A 24234-nucleotide genomic window follows, 5' to 3' on the forward strand; every position below is an offset into this window, starting at 1 on the left:
AAATGGCAGAATTAGGATTCATACCTGGGCACTTGTGCTGACACACCCCAAGCCTACAATGATCTCTCACTCCCCTCAGTGCCAGTTAATTCCCACCCTTCAATGTTTTTGCTGATGCAATGCCTCTGCAAGCGACGCCCCCCAATTATCTCTAACTTGCTAAATCTTCTCAGTCTGGTAAGGCCCGGTTCCAATGCTGTTTTCTCCAAGAAGCCTTCTGTGGTCCTCCTAGAATCCTTCCTCATGGCTCTGAGCATACTCTATTTCAGGAAATAGTAGCATGCATATGTCTGCTATTTCCTACCAGATTGGGAGATCCTTCAGAACAAGTACCAGGGCCAGTGCCTCAGTCTCAGTCTCCTCTGAAAAATGGGGATAATAATCTCTATTTCACAGGTCTGTTAGGAGACATACATGGCACCTGGCACACAGTAAGAGCTCATTACCTGCTAGTTTGTATGATAGCAGATCAAGTTCCAAATAGTGAGAACTTTTATTTTCTTATTTGTCCTATTCACCCATATTTTAACTGGCTTGCTTTAGCGATGTAATTTTTTTTGTCTCACCAATTCTGTCTCATCATTCTCACAGTCCCAACTCAGATTGTAGCTATTTATTGCTATGAAGTGCTCAGCAGTGTAATTTCTTTCAATTGGGAATATGAGCAAAAAACAGTAGAAGCAGCCAGAACCTGGGGATGGGGAAGAAAGGCCCTTTTCAGGGCTCCTAACCTGTTTGGAGAAGGAGTCCTCAAGCTCTGTGATGTCATTAGAAAACTCTCCAGATGTGGTGACAGAGCTTCCACCACCATCAATGCCCCCACCACAAGAGCCTCCATAGGGGAGCCCCCGTTCAAGCCGGTGGCTCCGGGCACCAGCCATGGCACCCTCGTCCAGCGAGGCAGGCTTGCCCTCGAAGTACGCGGGGTTCTGTGCCTTCTCATACTCCTCAAAGGAGAACTGCATCCGCATGTTGGACAGGATGATGCGGCGGGACATGCGGCTCTCTGAAGCTGAACTGCGTAGCCGCTCAAAGTTCTTGTTCATGCGGTACTGGCGGAAGGCCGTCTGGATGGTCCTGGCAGCCCTGCGGCTCAGGAAGGAGCCCCCATACTTCCTCTCCAGCATTTCCACCTGGTAGGGGAAGGCCAAGAGGAACAAGGTCAGAAAGATGCCACAGGCTTATACCCTGGACCTTCAAGCACATCCCCACTACAGTCACAGCTAGCTGTTGACAGTTGCTCAGATGTGCCAATCCAATTCACTTGAATTTCAGCACTGGTCACATGGGTTTGGACTATGTTGTTTGTTTGTTTGTTTTTCATTTACAAGAAGTATACACTGATTATTCAAAGGCAGGAAAAAAATTCAGAGAAAACAAAAAAGGAAAGGAAGGAAATAAAGAGCAAGAAGTTTCAGACAAGAAGGAAGAAGAGAGAATTGAGAGGAAGAGAAAGAAAAGGCAGGCAGGAAAGAAAGAAGTCAGGAGGAAGGGAGGTAGGTAGGTTGGTTTGCCTAAAGTCCAAACACCTAGGCATTACCATAATTAACATTTTGGTATGCCTTCCAGATTTATTTTTTCCTATATGTAGTATTTTATCCTCCCCATCCCCTTCTTTAAAAAAGCTAAACAATACATTGTATCATGCTGTGAAACTGTCAACCCATGTATGGCTAATGAATGTTTTTGAAGACTGGGTGCAGGTCTCATTTATTTTTGTATCTCCAGGACCTGGGCAGGGACCTCAATAATGTTCGCTGAGTGAGTCCTCAGGAGGGTAAAGGGTCCTGGAGTGAGTCTTTTCCATTTCTAGATTCACCACCCCTCCCTGGATACCACCCTCAAACTTCACATCCCGACCCCTCCCTCGGCTCTCTCTTGCATCCCACTTCTGTTCCCAACCAGAGAGTCATATCTTCTGCACCTTCTTGTCCTGCAGGTCTGTGGAGAGTTCATAGCTGTCCGATAGGGCCTTGGAGCGCTTTATCTCCTCCTCCTCCTGCTTCCTCAGGGCCACACTGGCTGGCTGGAGGCGTGCCCGCTGAGACCAGGGAAGGCCCACCCCAGCAGGGGGGCCCCCCATGTGGCTGCTGGTGGGGGGCATCTGGCTCAGTCGGTAGGGGGGTTGGCTCCCAGGACTATCAACTGCTGTGCTCAGGTCACTGCCCGGGGCATCACCCTCCACACTGCGGGGATGAGATAAGATGAGCCAGGATGTGGGAACAGGAAATTGGCCTGCTGGGCCGGACTGAGTGGGTGAACCAAATCCCTGCCCCCAATCTCATTCTCCCTGCTTCCTCATCAATACAGGGACCCCAACACTTAAAGGCTAGAGGGGAGTCCTAACCCTCAAGCTGTCTCGTCACTCTGCCCCCACAGTCACTTCTCCTCAAGCCCTCCAGCTTTCACAGCCCTTTCCTCATTCCCCTTCAGGCCCCAACCCTCAGATCTCTATCCCTATCCCTGTAGCTCCATCCTCTCTGATGCCTTTCCCTCAAGGCTCTCTAGCCCCCAGTCCTACTTACCCCTTATCCCCACACCAGTCTCCTCCCGTTCCTGTCCTCTCAAGTCTTCTTTTTCCTAATAGTCCTGTCCCTTAATAGCTCCAGCCTCAAACTCTCTTCCTCTCCCGTGGGCTAGTTTCCCCCTCCCCAGACCTCTTCCCCTCCCAGCTCCATCCCTTCATGGCCCTGTCTCCAACACAGTGAGCTGTGATTTTCCTCCCAGTGCCATCCCCAGTGCCACACCAGACCAGTTCCCATGGAGTGCCATCCCCTCCCAGCCCTCTCCCCTGGTGCCCAAGGCCCACCCCTGCACCCTGCCCACCCAGGCTCTCCCCGCCCCCACCCAGCCCTACCCCAGAGGCCCGCCCACCCCTGCCCTTAGCAGCTTGGAGGCCCGGCCTGGCCAGTTCCCAGGGTTCCCGGGCTGCTGCTGCTGCTGCTGCTGTTGCTGCTGCTGCTGTGAGGGCAGGGCGAGGGCGAGGGCTCAGCGACTGTGGGAGGCGCCTCCCATCCAACATCCTCACAGGTAAAGAGCTGCCCTGCGGGGCAGCTTCCTCTTTCTTCTCATGGCCTCCTCTGCTCAGCTGGGGAGGAGGGGAAGGGGGTCTCGAGGCCGAAGAGTGGCAGAAGCTGGCCCCGGGTCTTGCCTACCCGGGTTACCCAGAGCTGTTGTTCTGCCAGACCTGCTCCCACGGTGCCATGGCAACCAGGCTGCCAGGGAACCCAGGTGGCGACAGAGCCCCGGAGCCCTGAGCAGAGCTGGCATGGTGAGGAGTCACAGAGGTGGGGAGAACCAAGCAGGGCTCAGGAGGGGAAAAGCAGGCAGGTGAGGCATGGAGGAGGTTGTGGGGGGAATGAATGTGGCCTGGGCCCAGAGAATGGTCTGGCTTGCGGGGCATGTGGTTGGGGGGTTCTTGGATGGTGAAAGGGTTAAGGGGCCATTCCCCAGCCCCTACCTGGGAGAGGCCAAAGTACAGGGCAGAGAGGCAAGTTGGGGTGTATGGAGGGGGGTTCTCTATCAGCACAGGAGCTTGAACTGCAACAGGCCCACCAGCCTCACAGCAGAACACTGCACTGGGGGCTGGGGGCTGGGGGCTGGGTGTGGTGGGGAGGCTGCAGTCAGGAGGCTGGGCCCTGGGTGCAGTAGAGCTGGGCTCCTCCCTGGTGGGAACTCCCACCCACTGCTCTTCCTCCACCCTCCCAAGTATTAGTCTGCGACACTGTCCTGGACAAAGCAGAAACCGACTGGGCAACTGCCCTTTACCCCAAATTCTCTCTTCTCCTGCAGGGGGGCTGACATCACCATTGATGGGTTAGACCCAACCCAGCCCACCCCCACCATTGAAGAGGCTCCTCTCCCTCAGGACTGCAAGACCTGCCCACCAACCTCATAAACATCTCCCCTCCCAGCACACGGCTTGAGTTCAGCTTTGATCAACTGTCTCCTCTACTCATGAACCATCCATAGCTCCCATTGCCCACAAGAGATAGCCTAAATTCCTTATTCTGGCACTGGAGACCTCTTCAAGATACAACAATGGTTACAGAGCACTTAACATTCTTACCACTTCATATTCAATAATTTGGTTACTCTTCCAAACAACCCTGTGAGGTAGATATTGTTATTTATCTTTACACATAAAGAGACAGGCCCAGAGAGGTTAAGTAACGTATTCACTGTCACACAGCTACCAATGATATAGCCAGGATTTAAATCCAGGCAGACTGACTCCAAAGCCCACATTGTCAAACATTAAATAAGCCACACTGTGGGGCTGGCTTCCAGCCCCTTATTCCATCCATCCTAGCCCAGATCCTGTTTCTCCCCAATGCTCTTCAGTCTCCCACCTCCAAGACTGCTCATATACTACCTTCCACCTGCGATGCAATCCCCATCATCTCTGCCATGTGCAATCTGAGAAATTCCCCACATCCTGGTTCTGTCAGGATTCAGGTCATATGCCACCACTAAGAAGCCCTCCTAAATCCTGCCACCAGCCAGAAATTATTGCTGATCCTGTTCAGAGCTCCCACACACAGCACATGGCTGTCCTTCTTTTTATGGCACAGATTAGCTTTGGCAAAGCGTGACAGCTATTTGTGTGCATGGCTCCCAGAATCCAAGCTCAGGAAGAGAATTTGGTAATCTCACAGCTAACACAGATCATGCGGCCTGACCCAGAGTAGGTGCTCAAGAAAAGCTTCTGGCATGAGGGAGTCATTGAATGTTCTCAGGTGGCCGCTTAATAAAAATCTCACCCAAACTTGTACCACAGCCTCCAATATCCTCTTCCAAACTGTTCTCCATTCTGTGGCCAGAGAGAGCTTTTGAAAATATGAATCTGACCATTTTTGATCTCCCATGAAAACCCTTCCATGGCTCCCCATAATTCATTCAACGAACAACTAAGAATCCTCTATGCAATGAGTAAGACACGCAAGAGTGTTCCTTTGAAGAGGAGACACTGCAGTGGGGAAATCAGATTATTAAAGAAATAAATCTATCATTTCAGGTAGGGATAAGTGCTAAGAAAGAAAATAAAGCAGAGTGCATGAAGGTGCTTTTATAGATGTGGTGGTCAGGGAAGGCCTTTTTGGGGAAATGGCATATAAGCAGAACCCTGATGGAAGTGAGAGAGTGAGAGCTACGTGGCTGTCCAAGGCAAAAGCAGTACAGAGAGAGGGTACAGTCAGTGCAAAGGCCCGGAGGTAGAACTGTGCTTGGCCTGTCTGAGGAGCAGTGAAGAGGCTGGCATAGCTGCAACAGAGTGAATGAGGGGAGAGAGGAGATAAAGTCAGAGAATGGGGGCCAAATTATGAAGGACACTGAGCCCACGAGAGACTGGCTTTTGCTCTGATTTAAATCAGCAGAGGAGAGATGTGACTTAACTTTATTTAGTTTTATAGTAATCATCCTCCACAGGATAACATCCCAGTTTCCTCACCATGACCATGGGTGGCTCTCCTGACCTGACCCCTGCCTCATTACACCAACCTGGCTACCTCCTGCTCACCCTTCAACTTTTAGCTCAGATGTGTCCTTCCATGCCTGCCTACCTCTTCCACACAGGCTGGTTTACAGGCCCCTCCTCTGTGTTGCTGTAGGGCTCTGTAGTTACCTCTGTCCCTTGGATAAGGGCATTAATTAGCTCATCGGGTCCCCCCAACTTATTGAAGCAGGCACCATTAGCCCCATTTTATAGATGAGGACACTGAGGCTCAGAGAGGTGATGTAAACTTACGCAAGGTTACATAGCTATTAACTGAGAAAACCAGGATGCAAACCCAGAGCCTAGGCTGTCTTTTCGTGACATCTTGTTGCCTCTCCCCACTCCTGGCTCTGTGCTGCCCTAGCTCTCCATTCTTTGGTATCAGAAGGCCTGGCAAAAAAAAAGAGAGTACTTGCTTCTGAGATCACACACATGGCTGAAGAAATGGGAGCCAGTGGTGTGAGCTGGGGGTGTGGAATCCTTCAAGTCAGAGCCCCACAAACACTCAGGGACATGCTGATCACATGGAAAATCAATCTCTCTCTCTCTCTCTCTCTCTCTCTCACACACACACACACACACACACACACACACACACACACACGCTCACACATGCTCACACAGCATAGGTGGACAGGCTTGCTTTCAGTTCCTGGCATCCAGTTTATCAGCTGTGTGAGTCTGGGTGTGTCAATTTCCCTCTCTCTACTTCGGTTTCTCATCTGTGCAGAGCTCAAGCAAATGTAATTCCTTCTTTGGATTCCTGGGCTTCAGAAAGGGTCTAGGAGATCCCTCTCTTTCTGGACTCCTGCAAGCCAGAAGTTAGGCTTGCACATGTACACACACACACACACACACACACACACACACACACACTCTCGCACACATGTATGTACAGGTACAAAAACAGATACATCCAAAGGCCAACAAACCTAGAATCAAAAACACATCCACAGTCACATGGAAACAGACATGAATATGTGCAGACATGCACATATACAGACGTGACCACACATGCAGGCATGCATGCACATACACACATGTGCCCATGTACACTGTCTGCTGGTCTATTCTGTGGGGGAAATGAGAGCATCCTCTGTAGAGAGGGAAATAGCCATGTTACACAAATAACCACAGTACAAAGCGGAAAGTTATCAGGGCTGGAGAACAGAGGAAGTGCTGGGGGAGTGCAGGAGAGAGATCCCTTCTGCTTGGGGGTGGCAGAGCAGAATAAAAATAAACTCGCACTTACTGTGCACCTTCCCCGTGTCAGGCATTTTCCACACATTATTTAATCTGCATGGCAAACGTGAGGGAAGAATTAGGATTCCTGTTTTACAGAGGAAGAAAAAGGCTCCAAGAGGGAAAGTGACTGCCAAAGGTCTCATAGTTAGTAAATGGCAAAAGTGGGGAGGTTCAGACCCCAAAGCCTGTGCTAGCCCTCCTGCTGCCTTGAAGGCTTCCTTGGGCCTTGCCTCCAAGCAGCTGGGAGAGATGAGGAGCTAGGGAACCTTGTGAGCCAAGGCTTTAAGATGGGAAGAAGCTGAGCAGAACAGGACAGATCCCTAGGGATTTGGGGCTGGCCTGCCCAAGGTGGGGGTGGGGCACTGACCCTCCCCGGATGCTGCTCCAAATGGGAGGTCTTTTCTCCCTCCTTCCCTTTATTGGCACTGCCCGGAGCCAGACAGCCAGCAGGGGATGGGATCAGGATGTAGTTGCCATGGAAATGAATGGGGGCTGTTACCATGGATACCATAAGATGAGGGCAAGAGGAAGTACAGGATGTCAGGACTATCCCCATGACAACTTAGGCTGGAGGGAGGGGACCGGAAGTGAGAAAAAAAAGAGGAGGTCAACACACCTAGATAGGGCCAGGGACTTTAAGCTCTGGAATGAGACTGGGCAAGGAGATCAGAGCCAGTGGCAGGTGGCAGAGGGGTGGAGGGACAGCAGTCATCTCTTTCTTCTCCAAGAGTCTTCTGCAAACTGTTTCTGTGGCCCAACCCCACAGTTTAGCCTGACTTGGCACAGGGGTTGACAGGGGTAAAGGAGGCCAGCTAAGGGATTGATTGGGTAGATGGTAGGCAAATACAGGTTCTGGGAGCACACAGACCTGGATGGGAATCCAGCTTTGCTTCTTTGTAGCCCTAAACATAATAGTTGTCATTTATTGAGTGTATCCTTTTTGCTAGGTATAGCTAGTGTGCAAGGTCTGGGTGGTTCTCCCTGAAGGAGATAACACATATGATGAAACTGAGGTATGGAGAGATGAAGTAATTTACCCAAAGTCTCAGAGCTCAGCAGAGGTAATGCCAGGAATCAAACAAAAGTGTATCTGTACACACAGGGGTATAGTGTAGCTCCGTGTTAAGAGTGCTTGCCTAACATGTTCCTGGGTTCCATTCCCAGCACTGCAAAAAAGGAAAAAAAGTACATCTGAACACAAAGCTCATGCTTTTCCCATCCTGGGCACTGAGCAGCCCTTCCAAGTTAAAGACCTTGCATCCTCCACCTCCTTGTGCCTTTGCACAGTGGCATGCAAGGGGTCAAATACTGGGTAAATACGGGTGGAGTATGTGAGTGAGGGAGCCATCCACGAGGAAGCATAAAAGACTGAAGTTAGATGGGGAAGTTCCTCATTTCAAGAGTAGTGACTCACGGATTTGGCTGGCTAAGGGTAGAAGATCTACAGGGCTGGGATAGATAGACTTTACGAACCATCCGATTCCACAGTCCAAGTTGAGGTCCAGACATAGTGTTTTGACCAGGGACCCTCAGGATGAGAACCTCCATTTTCTAGGCCAATGTCCCATTTGAAGCCTCAGAACTCTCCCACCTCCCACCCTGACCCAAAATGTTGGCGGCAGCAGGCTACTTATAATTTCAAGACATGACAAGCTTATTTGCATTCCCATGCCTGTGTTCATATACTTGTTTTGTTTCTTCTACCCAGAATGTCCTTTCTCTCCCCTTTACCTTGGACTTGATAGACTTGGGCAAGCTCATCTTCACCTTGCTGTACTCTGAGCAGGTAGGTCCTCCTGTGAAGTCAGTTCCAATTCACTCCTACCCCTCACAGAATCACGCAGGGTCAGCTGCTGCCTCCTCTGTGCCTTGTGCACATACATATCATGGTGGCTCTATTTGTCTTCTTGCAGTGTTGGGAACTGAACTCAGGGCCTTGTACATGATAAGCAAGCACTCTACCACCAAGCTATAAACCCAGACCTTCCTTTTTTTGGAGACAGGGTCTCACTAAGTTGCCCAAGCTGGCCTTGAACTTGTGATCCTCCTGCCTCAGCCTCCCAAATAGCTTGGATTACAGGCATGTGCCACCACTAACTCATGGTGGTTCTTTTATTTGGTGGGGGGGATTACCGGGGATTGAACTTAGGGGCACTCGGTCACTGAGTCACATCCTCAACCCTATTTTGTATTTTATTTAGGGACAGGGTCTCACTAAGTTGCTTAGTGCCTCACTTTTGCTGAGGCTGGCTTTGAACTTGCAAGCCTCCTGCCTCAGCCTCCTGAGCCACCGGGATTACAGGCATGTGTCACCGTGCCTGGCCTCATGGTGGTTCTTATTATCAGCTAACTTGTTAACTCTCTCTTGAAGTGTCCATCCCCCATACCTGTTTCCCAAGGACAGTGGCCTGGTATGATTCACCTTTGTGGACCTACCATGCCCAGGCCAGGGACTAGCCCACATCTGTTACTCAGCAGTCACCTTGGTCCCCTAAAACCACAGGTAGAAGTCACATGTGTCTGTATGTGTGTGATCATCCTGCCTGATACTGTCAACCTAAAAGTCATAGCCCCACATGCCTAAATGCCACCCAGCCTTGTGATTACATCTACCAGAGACATGAGTAGAGACTGCCAGGCACCAAAAGTCACCACCTCACACAAGTGACCTCACATTCTCAGAAATCCTCACACCCAGCCTCGCATACTCACATTCTATCAGATGCTCAGCAGCTCACAGTCTCTCACTACTGGGACACCTGCATAACCTCACACAAAGACATGTGCATGGATGTGCAGATACATGGAAACATTTTTCTTACAATGGATATAAACCTGCCCTCTTCCCACAGCATAGGCCCCCTGCCTGATTTAGCCAATTCAGTTGCCTACCCAGAAGTCTCCACTCCAATGGCTCTCAGGATGGCCATCAGACCTTGACTTGCCCTCTCCATTTAGTTGAGCACCACCCCACATACACTTCCTTCTCTCTTCACTCAAATGAAGGGTAGAATGATCTCCATCTCCCAGCCACAGGTTACCTAGATTCACCTGCTCTGGAGAGCCAGTGGAACACAGTAATCTAGTTACCATTCGCCAATCTGACCCTGGAGCCTTCCACCAGGCTTTTTTCCATGAAGTCCCTGTCTCCTGGATAAAGCCTCCTCATGCCTTGCTACCTAGTCAAAACTTTCTTGGCCTTCAAAGCCCAACTCTTGCTCTTCTTCCTCCAGCAAGTCCTCCTGGATACTACCCCGCCCCACCCACCTTGACATCTCCCTGAGAGATGGAGAACTCATGGAGGACAGCCATTGTCTTACTTTTGATTTCTCAAAGTGTATAGCTTGGGGCCTTGTACATGGTAGGTTCTCAAGAAATATCTTCTAGAAGAGTAAGGAAGGGAGGGAGGAAGAGAGAGAGGGAAGTGAGAAATGACAATGTCATGAGTGAATAGATAGATGAGTTGAGTAACTGAGGGAAGTAGTGAGTGAAGAAATGAGGTGAGGTTCTGGAAAAACTACAGGTTCTACATGACAGGGATGCTAAGGGAGGAAGGACAGAAAGGAACTCTCACCTGGGCCTTAATCAAAACAAGAACCACCAATCATGGCACACTTGCCCAAGCATGCACCAGCCCCCATGCTGGGCTCATTGCATTCCTTCCTGCTAAGCTTCATGACACACCAGAGATGTAGATAGAATCTCACTGTACTCAGGAGGAAAATAAAGCTCAAGGAGAAGAAGACTTGCTCAAGGTTACACATATAACAGATGGCAGAACCAGAAGGTAAACTCAGATTTGTCTGATACCAAAGGCTTGGAGAGGGAAAGTCAGGGTATAGGCCCACTTTGGGGTCTCCTGGCTGTGCAACTAATACAGACACATCATGAAAGGCGAGGGGCATACAAATACATAAAGCACACCATCCGCTCTCTTGCTGGCAGTCTTTAAGGAGTCTTAGCTTCTAGCTGGGTGCAATGAATATTTAGGTTCATTGAATGTGGGGGAAATGGCTTCCTCTCAGATTCAGAGATCCCTAAAGTTGTAGAATCAAAACCTTAAAAGTAGAGGATCAAGTAATCTTAACATCACAGAATATTAAAATCTCATTATCATATTTGTTTAAAATGGTAGAATCATGAAATCTTAAGGTCACAGAATTGAAGAATCCAAACATCATGGCATTGTAGAAATCACAGAACTGTATGGAATGTGTCTCAGAATCATTATATCTTAAATGCACATAGTGCAGTTTCTTAAAATCAGAGCATCTCAAATTCACAGAATGTCAGAGCTGGAAGAGCTCTTGGAGACTGTCTGGTCCAACCTCCCTCCCCATTTTCCAGATAGGAAAACTATGTTTCAGTGAGGTCAAAGGACATGTCCAAGGTTATCCAGCTCATACAGCCTCAGGTTAACGGGCTGAAGAGGGCAATAGGCATGCCCAAGTTGGGAGCCATTTGCACTTTTATTTATTGAGTGCCTCTTGGGTGTTGAGAATACCACACATCAAATCCTACTCTGTCTCCCAGTCCTTGTTCCCAGTCCTGCATAGGAAAGAAGGCAAGGCCCTGGTGGGGATGGGGACAGGGAAGTAAGGTGAGTGGAACATACATCAGACAGAGAGAAGAGATCAGCTTTTATTGATGGAAATTCCTTTGTACACAGCAACACACACTCTGAAAGGCCTTTTCCTCCTGATCATATTTACAGAGCACTATGGGAGTGGCAGGGGGCATGGGGCAAGGCCTTCAAGCAGTGGAGGAAATGGCAGCGATGGCCACAGCAAGGGAACGAACGACAGGGATCTAGGCAGGCTGGGTCCTGTCCCCGTCTGGTCCTCTGAGCCCTAGGCACCCTGCATCTCTGTTTGTGCTCACAGAGGACAGAGGTAGGTCCTTGGGATGTCATTTGGAGACCTCTCCAGGAGTGGCAGGCTCCAGGGTGCCCGGGAAGTGGGAAGTGGGAGTGCATGTGCAGAAGGGTTGGGATTCCAAGCTCCAAGCTCCAAGCTTTGCTTCTTCCACATTTTAGTCAGACCTAGGGCTCCAGCTCTTTTTAATTCCAGGGCTGGAGCCCAGGGGAGACAGTAGTGGGAGAGGGTTCCAAGAAGGAAGTTGGGGAGGAAGGGGCTCAATGCTAGCCCATTTGGTTCCTGAAGCAGGGGGACAGGGTCCCATGGGGGATCCGCAGGGGCTGGGTGGGGGGCTGGTTAAGGCTTTTGCTTCTGCATAGAAAATGGCCCTTGTCCTCTCAGTTACCGAGAGGAGGGACTACTGCACTCGGAGGCCGGACAGCAGAACTGGTGAGCGTCTTCCTCTTCCTCTTCCTCAGTCTCCTCCTCCTCCTCCTCTTCCCTGGGGCCAGGAAGGGCAGGGTAGAGGCCACAGGCGGGTGGGTGACAGAGAGAGGCAGAGGCATTAGTTTGCAGAGCAGGGGAGATACATGAAGGGCCAGAACTGCGAGGTGGGACTCAGATAAGGGTCTGAATGGGGAGGCCAGTGTGATGGATTATCCAGGGTCACACCCAACTCGGTCTCCAAGGAACCTGTTGCTGGGCCCCTCCTAGGACAGCCCTCCCCCATACCCAGCCTGGGCTCAGTCCTAAGGTTCCCCCCAGAAAATATAAACTTCATTTCTGACTCTGACAGGTGCCCAACCTTCATTTTAATGTGAATAACAGCAACCTGTTCTATGTTGGCACTTTGTATACATCTCATTGAATCCCTGCAACAACTCTTCAAAGCAGCCTTTTAGAGATGAGGGAACTAAAGCTCAGAGAGGTTAAATAACGTGTCTGAGGTTATACTGCTTGGCAAGTGACAGTCAGGATTTGAACCCAGAGTTCTTGGAGTTCCAGGTTTCAGACTCAGTTCTACCAGGTCTTTTGGGTGAATCTGGCACTCTGTCTTGAAATCCACCCAGTCCCTGAAGGACAAAGATTTGTATTTCCTGAAGGCAAAAGGTCAGGAAAATAGGAGATGCATAGAAATGGAGACTAGAAAGGCACAGTTTGGGAAGCAAAAAGACCTGGGTTCAGATCCCAGCTCTACAGGTGCTTCCAGGGATATGTGCTCTTGGGCATGTTATTACCCATCTTGGAGCCTCAGTTTCCTCATCTATAAAATGGGGCTCATGATGCCAGTCCCCTGGGAGTGTTGCAAGGTCTAGAACATACATCAAGTGCCTGTCAAACAATAGCAATGGGAACATACTGGGGATTGTTAACTGCTTGTCAATGGAATTTAACTTAAGGTAGTCATCTGCCCACACAGAAGCAGCCACCACAGTGAGGAAGAGTCATTGCAGGAACCAGGGCCTATCCCCAGGGTACTGCTGAGCAGTACCAGGGCGAGATTGCATGTGACACTCACTGGAGCTGGGCTACAGTTTCATGGGGTGGATGGACAGACCAGTAGGGCAAGGGTGAACCAGGTGCCTTAGCAATGAAAAGCCTGATCTTCTGGGGGTAACCAAGGAAATAACAACACCCTATCCCAGACTCCTCAGCTCTGGGGACACAGTAAGTATTAAATCTCGGAAATGGGAGGATCTGGAAGAGATGGGGAGGAAAACAGGCAGGGGAAGGCACTGCTGTCCATCTGATAGACAGACAAGTGCATGCACACATGTGGCACACACACACACACTTCTTGGACTCAGAGCTCCCTCTGACGTATTGTTCCACACACTCACTGAGTCAGCAAGATCACATGAACCAGGGCTCAAGGCCTGGGCATCTGAGTCTCCCATTCCTCATCTATAAAATGAGAAGAAAAATACACACCTCTCAAGGCTGTCATGAGAAACAAATGAGTCCAGTCCCACTGATTACTTCCTACTTACCTAGGTCAGGCCCCTGCTACCTCCTCCCCCAAAATTGCAGTCACCTCCTCTTTTCTTCTCCCTACCTTCCTGGACCACATACCCCTTCCTAAAGTCTACCTTTGTGCACCACTCTCTTCTGTTCAGGCACCCAATCTTGGTTTCCCATTGCCTCCTGGATAAAGTTCAGACCCCTCAAGTTGGCATTCAAGGCTCCCCCATCATACAACCACACTTGGCCTTTCCTGTCAGATGGTGTCAGACAAACCTGAGTTTCAATACCAGCCCCACCACCTACTATCTGGGTGGCCTTGAGTCCATTTCTTTACCAATCTGGGACTCATTTTCCTTATCTGCAAAATGAGGAAATACCTATCCTGCACGATGTGGTGGGATTAAATGAATTCAAATATGATGAAGCACCTGTCACAAGGTAAGTTTGGTGCTTAACACATGGTAACATTTTTTGTGTGTGGTACTGGGTATTAAACCCAATGGTGCTCTACCACTGAGCCACATCCTCAGTCTTTTGTTTATTTTGAGACAGGGTTTTGCTAAGTTTCCTCAAACTTGCCATTCTCCTGCTAGGATTACAGGCATGTGCCACCCTGCCTGGCCAACACTGTCATTATCAGTGGCATCACTGTTATCCTACTTACTCATGGCCAACCTTCATCAAACTAGTTTCCATAAGCACACTCAGCTTTTTCATGCCTCTATGCCTTTGTTGATTCTGTTTCTTCCCTTTTGAATATTCTTATTTTTGCACAGATCTTTGCCTACTGACATTCTGCCTGAATTTCACCACCCTGCTCAAATGGTGTTTCCTGCAAGAGTCCTCCCTGACACCTCCAGTCAGTTTCATGGGGCTTCCTGTTGACTCCAGCATCCATGCCCTTGGTCAGGACTCTGTTGATTGCTCTGAATTTTCCTGAAGCATTTCTGTCACCAATCCCCTCAACACCCTTGTATGCCCACCACCACCACCACTGCTGTCCTTCTCTGTGAGAAAGAGGCGGTCCCTATACTATTTAAGTCCAGTCTCTCCACCTGGGCTCTGGAGCCCATCCCTGTTACCTCCTCCACAACAAACCATCCCCTCTCCCTCCAGTATTTTCAACCTCTCCCCCTCTGTTGCCTCCTTCCTATCCTCATTTATAGAAGCTCAAGTCTCTCCCATATGGGAACAAAAACCCTCTATCTGCCCCCACATCCCCCTCTGTCCCTCTCTCCTCTTCACAGCTAAGCTTCTTGAGAAATTCGTCTACACTGGCCATCTCTGCTTCAGTACCTCCCACAAACTCTTCAACCCACTGCAATCTGCCTCACGCACCCACCACTGCATGGAAGCTGTTCTTAGGAAGGTCGCCCAGGCCCTCCTGATGGTTAAAGCCAATAGACTTTCTTCCACCCTCGACTTACTCCCCCCACTCTGCAACATTTGACACTCTTAACAAGGCCCTCCTCTGCATGGCCCCTTCCTTCCTCTGCTTCCGTGAGCCCACTCCCGGCTGGCTTTCCTCCTACCTCTCTGATTCCGCCCCCCCCCCCCCACATCTCCTACCCGACAATCTCTCTTCCTCTGCCCATTCCTTACACATCTGAACTCCTCCCCCAGTTATGCTCTGGTCCTCTTTCATTCCACACTTTAGTGATGCCATCCCATTTCTTAACTTCAGGTGTGGCTCCTTCCAGCACAGACCTCTGTCCTGGGTACAGACACATCAAGTCTAATGTTTGCTGGACAGCTTGACCAGGATGGCCCTCAGGGCCTTCAGATCTTAGTGGTACCTCTAACTCAGCATCTTATCACTACAAACCTGGCCTCCTGTACTTCCCACCATAGTGAAAGGCATTGCCGTACATCCAGTCACTCAAGCTGAAAACACACCTGAGAGCCACCCTAGATTCTTTTTGCTCCCTTAACAAGTGAGTCACTAAATCCTGCTGATTGAACCTCCTAAATAATTCTAAATGTCTGCACATAATTTGGCTGCTGTCACCTCATTTTCTACTCCTTTGGCCCCTTATTCAACCTTTCTCCAATCACACTGGCCTCCCTGCTGTTCCCCAAATGTACCAAGCACACTCTTGCCTCAGGGTATTTGTGCTTCATGTTCTTCTATCTGGAACATTGTTCCCCAGATAGGTGCATGGCTCACTCCCTTACCTCCTTCAAGTGTCTGCTCACATATTACCTCATTAGAGGGGTACTCTCTAAAAAAAAAAAGCACCCCAACATTCTCTACTGCTTCATTATTTTTCTTCATAGCACTCAGGGACACCAGGCACATTCTATATATTTATTTATTATTTGTCTTACCCACTGTAAGATCCATCAGGACCAGTATCCTGTTGTGTTCTATGATTTATCTCTAGTGCCTAGCACAATGCTGGCTCTTAATAAATACTGGATAAATGAATGAATCCATTGGTGGGCCTGAACACTCCAACTTACTGTCAAGTCCACACTCAGCCATTTCCACCTCTTCCTCCGTTACCCATTATTTCCTCAGTCTCTGACTCCAGTCTTCTGTTCAATCACCTCTTGGTTCCTCTCCTCTGTTTTGTCCCCATGGCCACTTCCTCAGCCTCTTGGATTACTGCAACAGCCTCCTCCCTTGTTTCCCTTCCTTCTAAAATGCTAATTTGTTCACACCACTTTTCCTACTCAAGAACTGCTCATGGTTTCCCAGCTGTCTACCCAAAGGAAAAAATAACAAGTCCAAACTCCCCAGACAGCTGCTTGAGGCATGTCTAACCTCTGCCACCTCCAATGTTTTGCTTCACCCTTTCTCACCTCCAGGCTTTGTGTAGACCCTCAGAGCATCCTTCATCTTCCATCTCTAGCTCTCAAAAATCCGTTTTATTTTTTTCTTGGTACTGGGGATTGAACCCAAGGGCACCTAACTACCAAGCCACATCGCCAGTCCTTTTTAATATTTTATTTAGAGACAGGGTCTCCCTAAGTTACTTAGAGCCTTACTAAGTTGCTGAGGCTGGTTTTGGACTCACAAATCCTCCTGCCTCAGCCTCCCCAGTTGCTGGGATTCCAGGTACCAAGCCTGGCTTCTCAAAATCTTTAAGAACCTTGAACAACTAGTTCAGATGCTACTTTATTCAGGAAATTACCTGACTCACAAACTAATCTCTCTCCAAAATTCACAGCGAAATAAGTGTCTCCAAGATGACCCAGGATCCCGAGAAGCAGGAGTAAGATGGAAGTTAGCAATTACTTCTGAGACCAGTGACTTTGGATACTGATGTGCATTAACAGAGGTTCCCATTTCTTCTTGCATTATTTACACTGGCCTTCTATTAATGTCCACTCATCCTTGTTCCCTCTCTTTCCACCTTGTATATCCACAACAGTTTATATCCTCTGACAGTTTTATTGAAGTTAACTCATTAATAACTGTGAAAGGATTTGGATTTCGTAATTCAAAATTAAAATTCCTCCATATGAATGGGGCTTACCAGAGTCATGCAACATAGTAGCCCTGCTCAAATCCATCCCTTCTATGCCAATACCCCAAATTAGGCCTTCCAGCTGGGTCTGTATGCATACAATCCATTTTTTGTATTGACTGCTATTATGATGTTTCTAAAACATGACTTTCACCAAATTACTCTCCTATTTAGAATTCATTCACATGACACTGTTACCAACAACACTGGTTCCCAGGCTTTTGGCAGGGACACAAATCCCATTATGTCATGAAACCATCTCCCCACAAAACTATGTACATAGCTAAACACATGCAATGCTTTACAACCAATTTCAGAAGGTTCACAGTCCTCCTAAAGTCCATCTGGGACTCATATGTTCCAGGTTACGAACTTGTAGCTCAGGCTCTGGGTGTAGCTCAGTGGTAAAGAACTTGCTTAGCATGTGAAATGACTTGGGTTCCATATCCAGCACCACAAAATAATAATGATAAAAAAGAAGCTCTGAGGCAGGGTTTGTGGTTCAGTTGTAGAACACTTGTCTAGCACATGTGGGGAAATGAGTTTGATCCTCATCACCACATATAAATAAATAAATAAATAAATAAAATAAAGGTATTGTGTCCATCTACAACCAAAAATATTTTTAAAAAGAACCGCTGGCTCTACCTAATAGTATCTAGGTTCTTTCACATATGCTATTCTTTCTGCCTAGAATGCTCTTCCACAATGTCACCCTTCTGTCCCTGGTTAACTCTTATTTATCCTTTAAGACTTAGGCTGAATTGATGTGCACTAGCCCTAGATTGGTCCAGGTCCCTCCTCCTCTGGGCTATCATCTGCCCCCCACTGTGTTCTCCTATGTCGTATCCCTTCTCAATCTCCCCATCTGACTGGGGACTCACAGAGGACAAGAGCCATTCACCAGAATAGGCCCTTCTACAGCAGTCCATCATTAAGTGTCTACTGCTAGAAATACTAATAATGACAGTGAGGTGAATTCTGAATGGATTCATCTGAATGATCTCATCTACTCCTCAGTAAATGAACCCCATAATGTTGGTAGTATTCTGTGCTTTTTAACAGATAAAGAAGTAAGCTCAGAGATGTGTGAAGTGGGTTGTTCAAGTTTACCCAACTCATGAGTGACATGGGAAATTGCCATGTATGGCATGGCAAATAGTGGTCCACCATGCCTCATTGCTCTGGACTGTGAGATTAAGAGATGGCATCAGCAGCAGAAAAGGTCCAAGTGCTAGGGCCAGAACTCCTGACCTAGACTCTGTTTCCTAAGACCACCTACTCTTTTTCTTTTCAGTACTGGGGATTGATACCATGGGCACTCTACCACTGAGCTATATCCCTGCTATGTTTATTTTTTATTTTGAAATGGGGTTTCACTAAGTTGCCCAGGTTGGCCTTAAACTTGCAATTCTGCCTTAACATCCTGAGTACCTGGGATTACAGGCATGCACCATCATGCCCAACTACAAGACCACCTACTCTTATTTTTCCTCCCACATTATTCATACCAAGAACAGGCACTTGACTCTCTTCTTATCATGCAATCCCAAATACCCCATGTACTATTGGTCTCATCCCAAAGCCCTGCTATGTTCAGGCACATCCTTTGTTCTAAAATCATCCTTAGACATGTAAAGCGTTTAGATCTAATCTAGTGCTAAACATTTGGCTAGGAGGACAACAAGACACGGGTAGTCCCTGCTCTTCCAGAGTTGATAATCACCCCAGGAGTTCTACATGTATCATCTCCAATCCTACAAACAACCCTGAGAGGTAAGTAGGCATTAGTCCCATTACACAGATGAGAAAACAAAGGCTCAGAGGCTAAATGACTTGCCCACTCACAGAGTTGGTAAGTAGAAGAATTTGGACTCAAATAAAGGTTCAACTATTTCCCCCATGAGGTCATCCTGCTCACAGGAGTCAAAGATTAGACAAGACCATTTCTGGCAGGAGGTAGGGGGATGAAAGAAAGCTATTACCCTTTTGAGACTCAGTACAAATGTCCCTTCCTGTAAGAAGCCTTCCCTGACTTCCAGATGGGGTTAAGTACCCCTCTTCTGGCAGCCTTCTGAACCTAATTCTGTCCTACCCCAAACCACATTATGCTATGACTATCTATGTGTTTTTCTTCCCTTCTAGATTTGAGCTCCCTGTCAGTAGGACCAGATACAATTAATTCCAATATCCCACCAAAGTTCAGCACAAGTCCTAACCTAAAACAGACAAGATGAAATACTTGCTGAGCTACTAATTAAAAGAAAAAGCACAATCTGAATAGCTGTGGAAAAGGTATAAAGGAAGAGGAAAATGAGTTAGTAAAAGCAAGGAAATGGGACCAAGGTTAAAAACCAATTCTGAAATAATGAAAGGTTTTGTATAACATGTTTTCATTGTTGTTGTGGATGGGGGTTCTTTTCTTGCAAAAGTAGTACCATACTATGAGCCTGTTCTGAAATTTGATTTTTCCATTTAACAATAAGTCTTGGAGGTCTTGCCATAACTGTATACAGATGTTTATTTTTTGCTTTCAATCTGCTACAGAGTAATTGATAGTATGGGTGTATCATCAGCTAAAAGCTATTCCATACTGATGGACATTGAGGTTGTTTTCTTTTTTCAACTATCACAAGCAATGCTGTACTGACATCTTTGTATATGTCTGGGGATACTGCCAAAGGATAGATTTCTAAAAGTTGAACTACAGGGCCAAAGGAATGCTCATTTTTTTAAAAAAGAGTAGGTGAAAGTTATCCATTGTTTTTAACATTTTTTTATAGATCGGCTAAAATTAAAGATTATTCCTACTCATATAATACTGTCTTTAGTTTGAGAAGCATATATAATGCAATCTTTTAATTAAAAGTTGGGTTGATGGGCTAGGGATGTAGCTCAGTGGTAGAGCACTTGCCTAGTATGCATGAGGCCATGAGTTTGATCTCCAGTACCAAAAAATAAATTAATTAAATTAAAATAAAAGAGTTGGTGAGAATGACATTCTACAAAGGTATATGATAAACAGTTGCATAGGGCTGGGAACAGAGCTCAAAGATAGAACACCTGGCCATCATATGCAAGGCCTTGGGTTCAATCCCTGGTATCACTAAAAAATATGTATATACAATATGCTTATGTTTGCAGTTTGGATTGAGATGTTTTAGAAAAGGTCTCTGGCAAGTAGTAGAAAAAAATTTATTTTTAAAAGAAAATCTAAATATGGTTCTCGGCTTAGAAAAATAGGCATGTTTAAGATTTGTGTGGCAACTAGCAAATTAGTCCCATAAAAATCTACCAATTTGTACTTCACTCAAGGTATCTGAGAAGTCCTGTTTCTCCATAAGCCTTCCAGTCTTTTTCATTTTGGTACCTAAGAATGGTGCTTCATTATTGTTTTAGTTACATTGGTTTTTTGTTTGTTTGAAATGGGGTTCTCCCTATATAGCTCTGGCTGGACTCCTGCAACCCTCATGCCTCAGCCTCCTGAGTAGTTGGGACCTACTGCAGACCACTGTGGCTGGCTTGGCTTCTGGGGTTCAAAGTCATGCTCTTAAAGGCCTTCTCCACCCTAATAGTATAAAAATATTCCAGAATTTCCTCTAATACTTTTAAAGTTGTATTCTTTGTATTTGTTTTTGCATCAGATAAGGATTCAACTTAATTTTTTCCCAAAGAGGTAGCCAATAGTCACATCCTGATTAATGACTCCACACTGATTTGAAATGTCTCCTCTATCATAATTTCTCATTTAAACATATGGATTTGTTTCAAAATTCTTTATTTTATTCCATTTATGTATCCCTCTATTTCTGTGAGGACATAGCATTTACAATTATATGAAGTTCTATTGTAAGTTTTTATAGCTAACAAGGCATTCCCACTCATTATTCTTTTTCAAATTTTTCTTAGTACTTCACGGGCATTTACTTTTCCAAATGACCTTTAAAATCCAATTGCCCAATTCACAAAGAAAATACCATTGAAATTTTAATGAGAAATGCATTGAATCTTTTGACCAAATTGGGGGTAAATGACATTTTTTACCATATTGAGCCTTCCCATCCAGGAACAGGATGTGTCCTTGATGTACTTAAGTCTTCTTACAACCTTCAGTGAAATTTTATAGTTTTCTTTTTTAAAAAAATGTTTTTAGTTGTAGGTGGACACAATACCTTTATTCTATTTATGTGTTTTTATGTGGTGCTAAGGATCAAACCCAGTGCCTCACATGTGCTAGGTGAGTGCTTTACCACTGAGCCACAACCCCAGCCCCTATAGTTTTCTACAGAGAAGTATTTCCCACTTTTGAAAGTTCCCAGGAATTTTAAAGATTTTTAGAATTTTTGGTACTATGAACAGGATTTTTTTCTATTATGTCTTCTAACTAGTTATTGCTAGTATTTGGAGAAGCTAATGGTCTGGGTATCTATCCATTGCATTCAGTGTTATTACTTAGTTTTAATAAATTTATTTTATTCTCTTTTATCATCTAACTAGACAATCATATCATTTTCAAATTTCTGACTCTCTCTAATATTTAGCTACTTATATGTTTTTAAAATCCCATTGATTAAAGCCTCCAGAAAAAATTATTGGTTAAAAAACAGTGATAGCAGCAGAGCACAATGGCACATACCTGTAATCCCAGAGACTTGGGAGGCTAAGGCAGAAGGTTCAAAACAGTAAGACCAGCCTCAGCAACTTAAAAAGACCCTGTCTCAAAATAAAAGAACTAAGGATGTAGCTTAGTGGGTTCAATCCCAGTACTCTCCCCAGTTCCCCACCCCCCCCCAAAAAAAAACAGTGATAGTAGTCATTCTTATTTTGTTCCTGAATTTAATGGAAATGTATCTGTTGTTTCACTGTTATTTTTGACAACTGTCTTGGTTTCTGATAAAAATTCTTTACCAAGTTAAGGAAGTTTTCACTGATTCCTAGTTTACTTCTTTTATTTATTTATTGCTGTGTAACAAACTACTCTACTGTAGCAAGAGAATAGATGTGTAATTTTACATGATCATTTCTCAGCATTCATGAAGATGATTATATGATCAGAATTTTCTCTTTAATCTCTTAATGTAATAAATTAAAATAACACAGTTCCTGGGCTGGAGTTGTAGTGGTAGAGCACTCACCTAGCATGTGTTTGATTCTCCGCACCACATATAAATAATAAAATAAAAGTCCATCAACAACTAAAAAATATTTTTAAAAATACAGAGTTCCTAATGTTGAACAATCCCTGCACTCCTGGGATACCTTCACTTGTCAAGCTATATTCTTTTAATACACTAATGGATTCCATTTGCTAATATTTCATTTAAGATATTTGTTGCTCTAATTTATGTGAGATTAGGCTACAGTTTTGGGTTTTTGTTTTTGTCTAAACCTGTCCAGTTACCAGCCTCTTTTATAAAGTTGTTTTGTATGTACATTATGTATGTATGTATGTATGTATGTATGTATGTATGGGTTTTTTACAGTGCTGGGAACTGAACCCAGGGCCTAATATATGCTAGACAAGCTCTCTTATCATTGAGCTACACCCCCAGCCCTGTTTTATTTGTGAGATGGGATCTCACTATGTTGCCCAGGCTGGCCTTACAGAATGAGCTTGGAAGCTGTCCATCTTTTCCTGTTATCTGACCTTTCCAGACCCAATAGAACTTCCATTATACTAGGACTTCTAAAATACCAACTGAACCTGGTACAATTTCCAAGGAGAAAACTGATCAACTTTTCAATTTATTCTATTCTTTTCCAATCTCTTTAGGTCATTTTGGTAATTTCCATTTTCCTAGAAAACAACAAACTTCATTTAAATTTTCATGTTTATTGGTATAAAACAACACGAAGCATTTCTTATTTTTTCATCTCCTCAGAATCTATGATTAAATCCCCTTCCCTATACCTTATTTTATTATTGTTCTTACCTTCTTCTCAGTTATATCTGTTAGAGAATGGTCTGCCTATTTTGCTGTTCTTTTCAAAAGCTACCTATTGCTTTATCAAATCTTTTGCTTTTTATTTCATTAATTTTGGGCTTTATCTACAGTAATTGCTTTGTTCTTTTTTCTTTTGGTTGTTCTTTTCTAGCTTCCTGGTGGAATAATTAGTTCCTTTAATTTAATATGCCTTGTTCTCTAATAAAAGCATTGAAGACCGTAAATTTTCCTCTGGAATTCCCATAGGTTTGGTATATAATATTCTCATTGATGGTATTTCTTCTAAATAGTCTATAAGTTTCATTCTAATTTCCTCTTTAATGCAAGTATTTTAAACTTTCAAATGTAAACTTTTTGATGTTGTTAATATTTCCTTTTGTTGAATTCTAATTAGAAAACATGCTTTATGTTTAAAGCATAAAGCATGTTTTCTAACTTGGAAACAATGTCCTCCAAAGGTGTAGGTAGTCTACCCAAGTTGCAAACTCCTATTCATACTTCAGAACAGCTCAGGTGTCACAAATTCTGGAATGAACCACTTTTTCCATTTGGGGCAGATTACTCTAGGGAAGGGTTTCTTTAAGGAAAGATAAACTAGAAATAAATTCTGTATGTCCTCTTCAGTCTCCTAACCTGATCTCTCAGGTACTCTACTTGGACATTCAAACACCCATTCCACAGTCACACCAGGGGCTAAGGGACATGGGGGAGGGGTCTGGCAATGATATTGCATATTGGTCTGGGAGGGTGAGGGATGGGGGAGGGATGGGTCTAGCTCTTACCTGCTCTCTGCCAGCCTGCCTGAGGGGGTAAGCTTCATGGAGTCAAGGACCTGAGTAGGACAGCAATACTGGTGTAGAGTATGAGACGCTGTGGACCTGAGAGACAGCAAGAGACAGAGAAAGAGACAGAGAGAGAGAAAGACAGGGAAGGAGGGGAAGGCAGGGTGGGCAATGGGAATAAGGAGGTGAGAGTGAGTTGGGGGTGGAAAAAGGAAAGGCTGGGAGAAATGGAAGATAGGGAATGGAAGAGGAGGGGAGGGAGAAAAGGAAGGAAGATAAGAAGGGAAAAGAGACAGGGAAGGAAGGAGGGAGGGAGGAAAAGAAGGAAGGAGGAGAAAGGGAGGAAGGGAAGGAAGGAAGGAGGAGAAAGGGAGGAAGGGAAGGGAAGGGAAGGGAAGGGAAGGGAAGGGAAGGGAAGGGAAGGGAAGGGAAGGGAAGGAAGGAAGGAAGGAAGGAAGGAAGGAAGGAAGAAAA

The 24234-nt window shown here is 45.9% G+C and overlaps 1 protein-coding gene across 5 annotated transcripts in view; it reads right to left on the reverse strand.

Annotated features, from left to right (window-relative positions):
- The window catches only part of Iqsec2 (IQ motif and Sec7 domain ArfGEF 2), an 83425-nt gene that overhangs the window by 19134 nt on the left and 40057 nt on the right, over positions 1-24234 (reverse strand). For 4 of the 5 annotated variants that reach the window (XM_047536103.1, XM_047536107.1, XM_047536106.1 and 1 more), the window contains 3 exons: positions 23761-23856; positions 1925-2186; positions 732-1133 (listed from right to left, as the gene is read on the reverse strand). In XM_047536103.1, the coding sequence (XP_047392059.1) occupies positions 732-1133; positions 1925-2186; positions 23761-23856 (760 nt within the window). The remainder of the gene's footprint in view (positions 1-731; positions 1134-1924; positions 2187-23760; positions 23857-24234) is intronic. The other variant, XM_047536104.1, reaches the window with a different exon arrangement.

The sequence above is a fragment of the Sciurus carolinensis genome, chromosome X, assembly GCF_902686445.1.
Source record: "Sciurus carolinensis chromosome X, mSciCar1.2, whole genome shotgun sequence".
In the NCBI taxonomy this organism is placed as follows: Eukaryota; Metazoa; Chordata; class Mammalia; order Rodentia; family Sciuridae; genus Sciurus; species Sciurus carolinensis.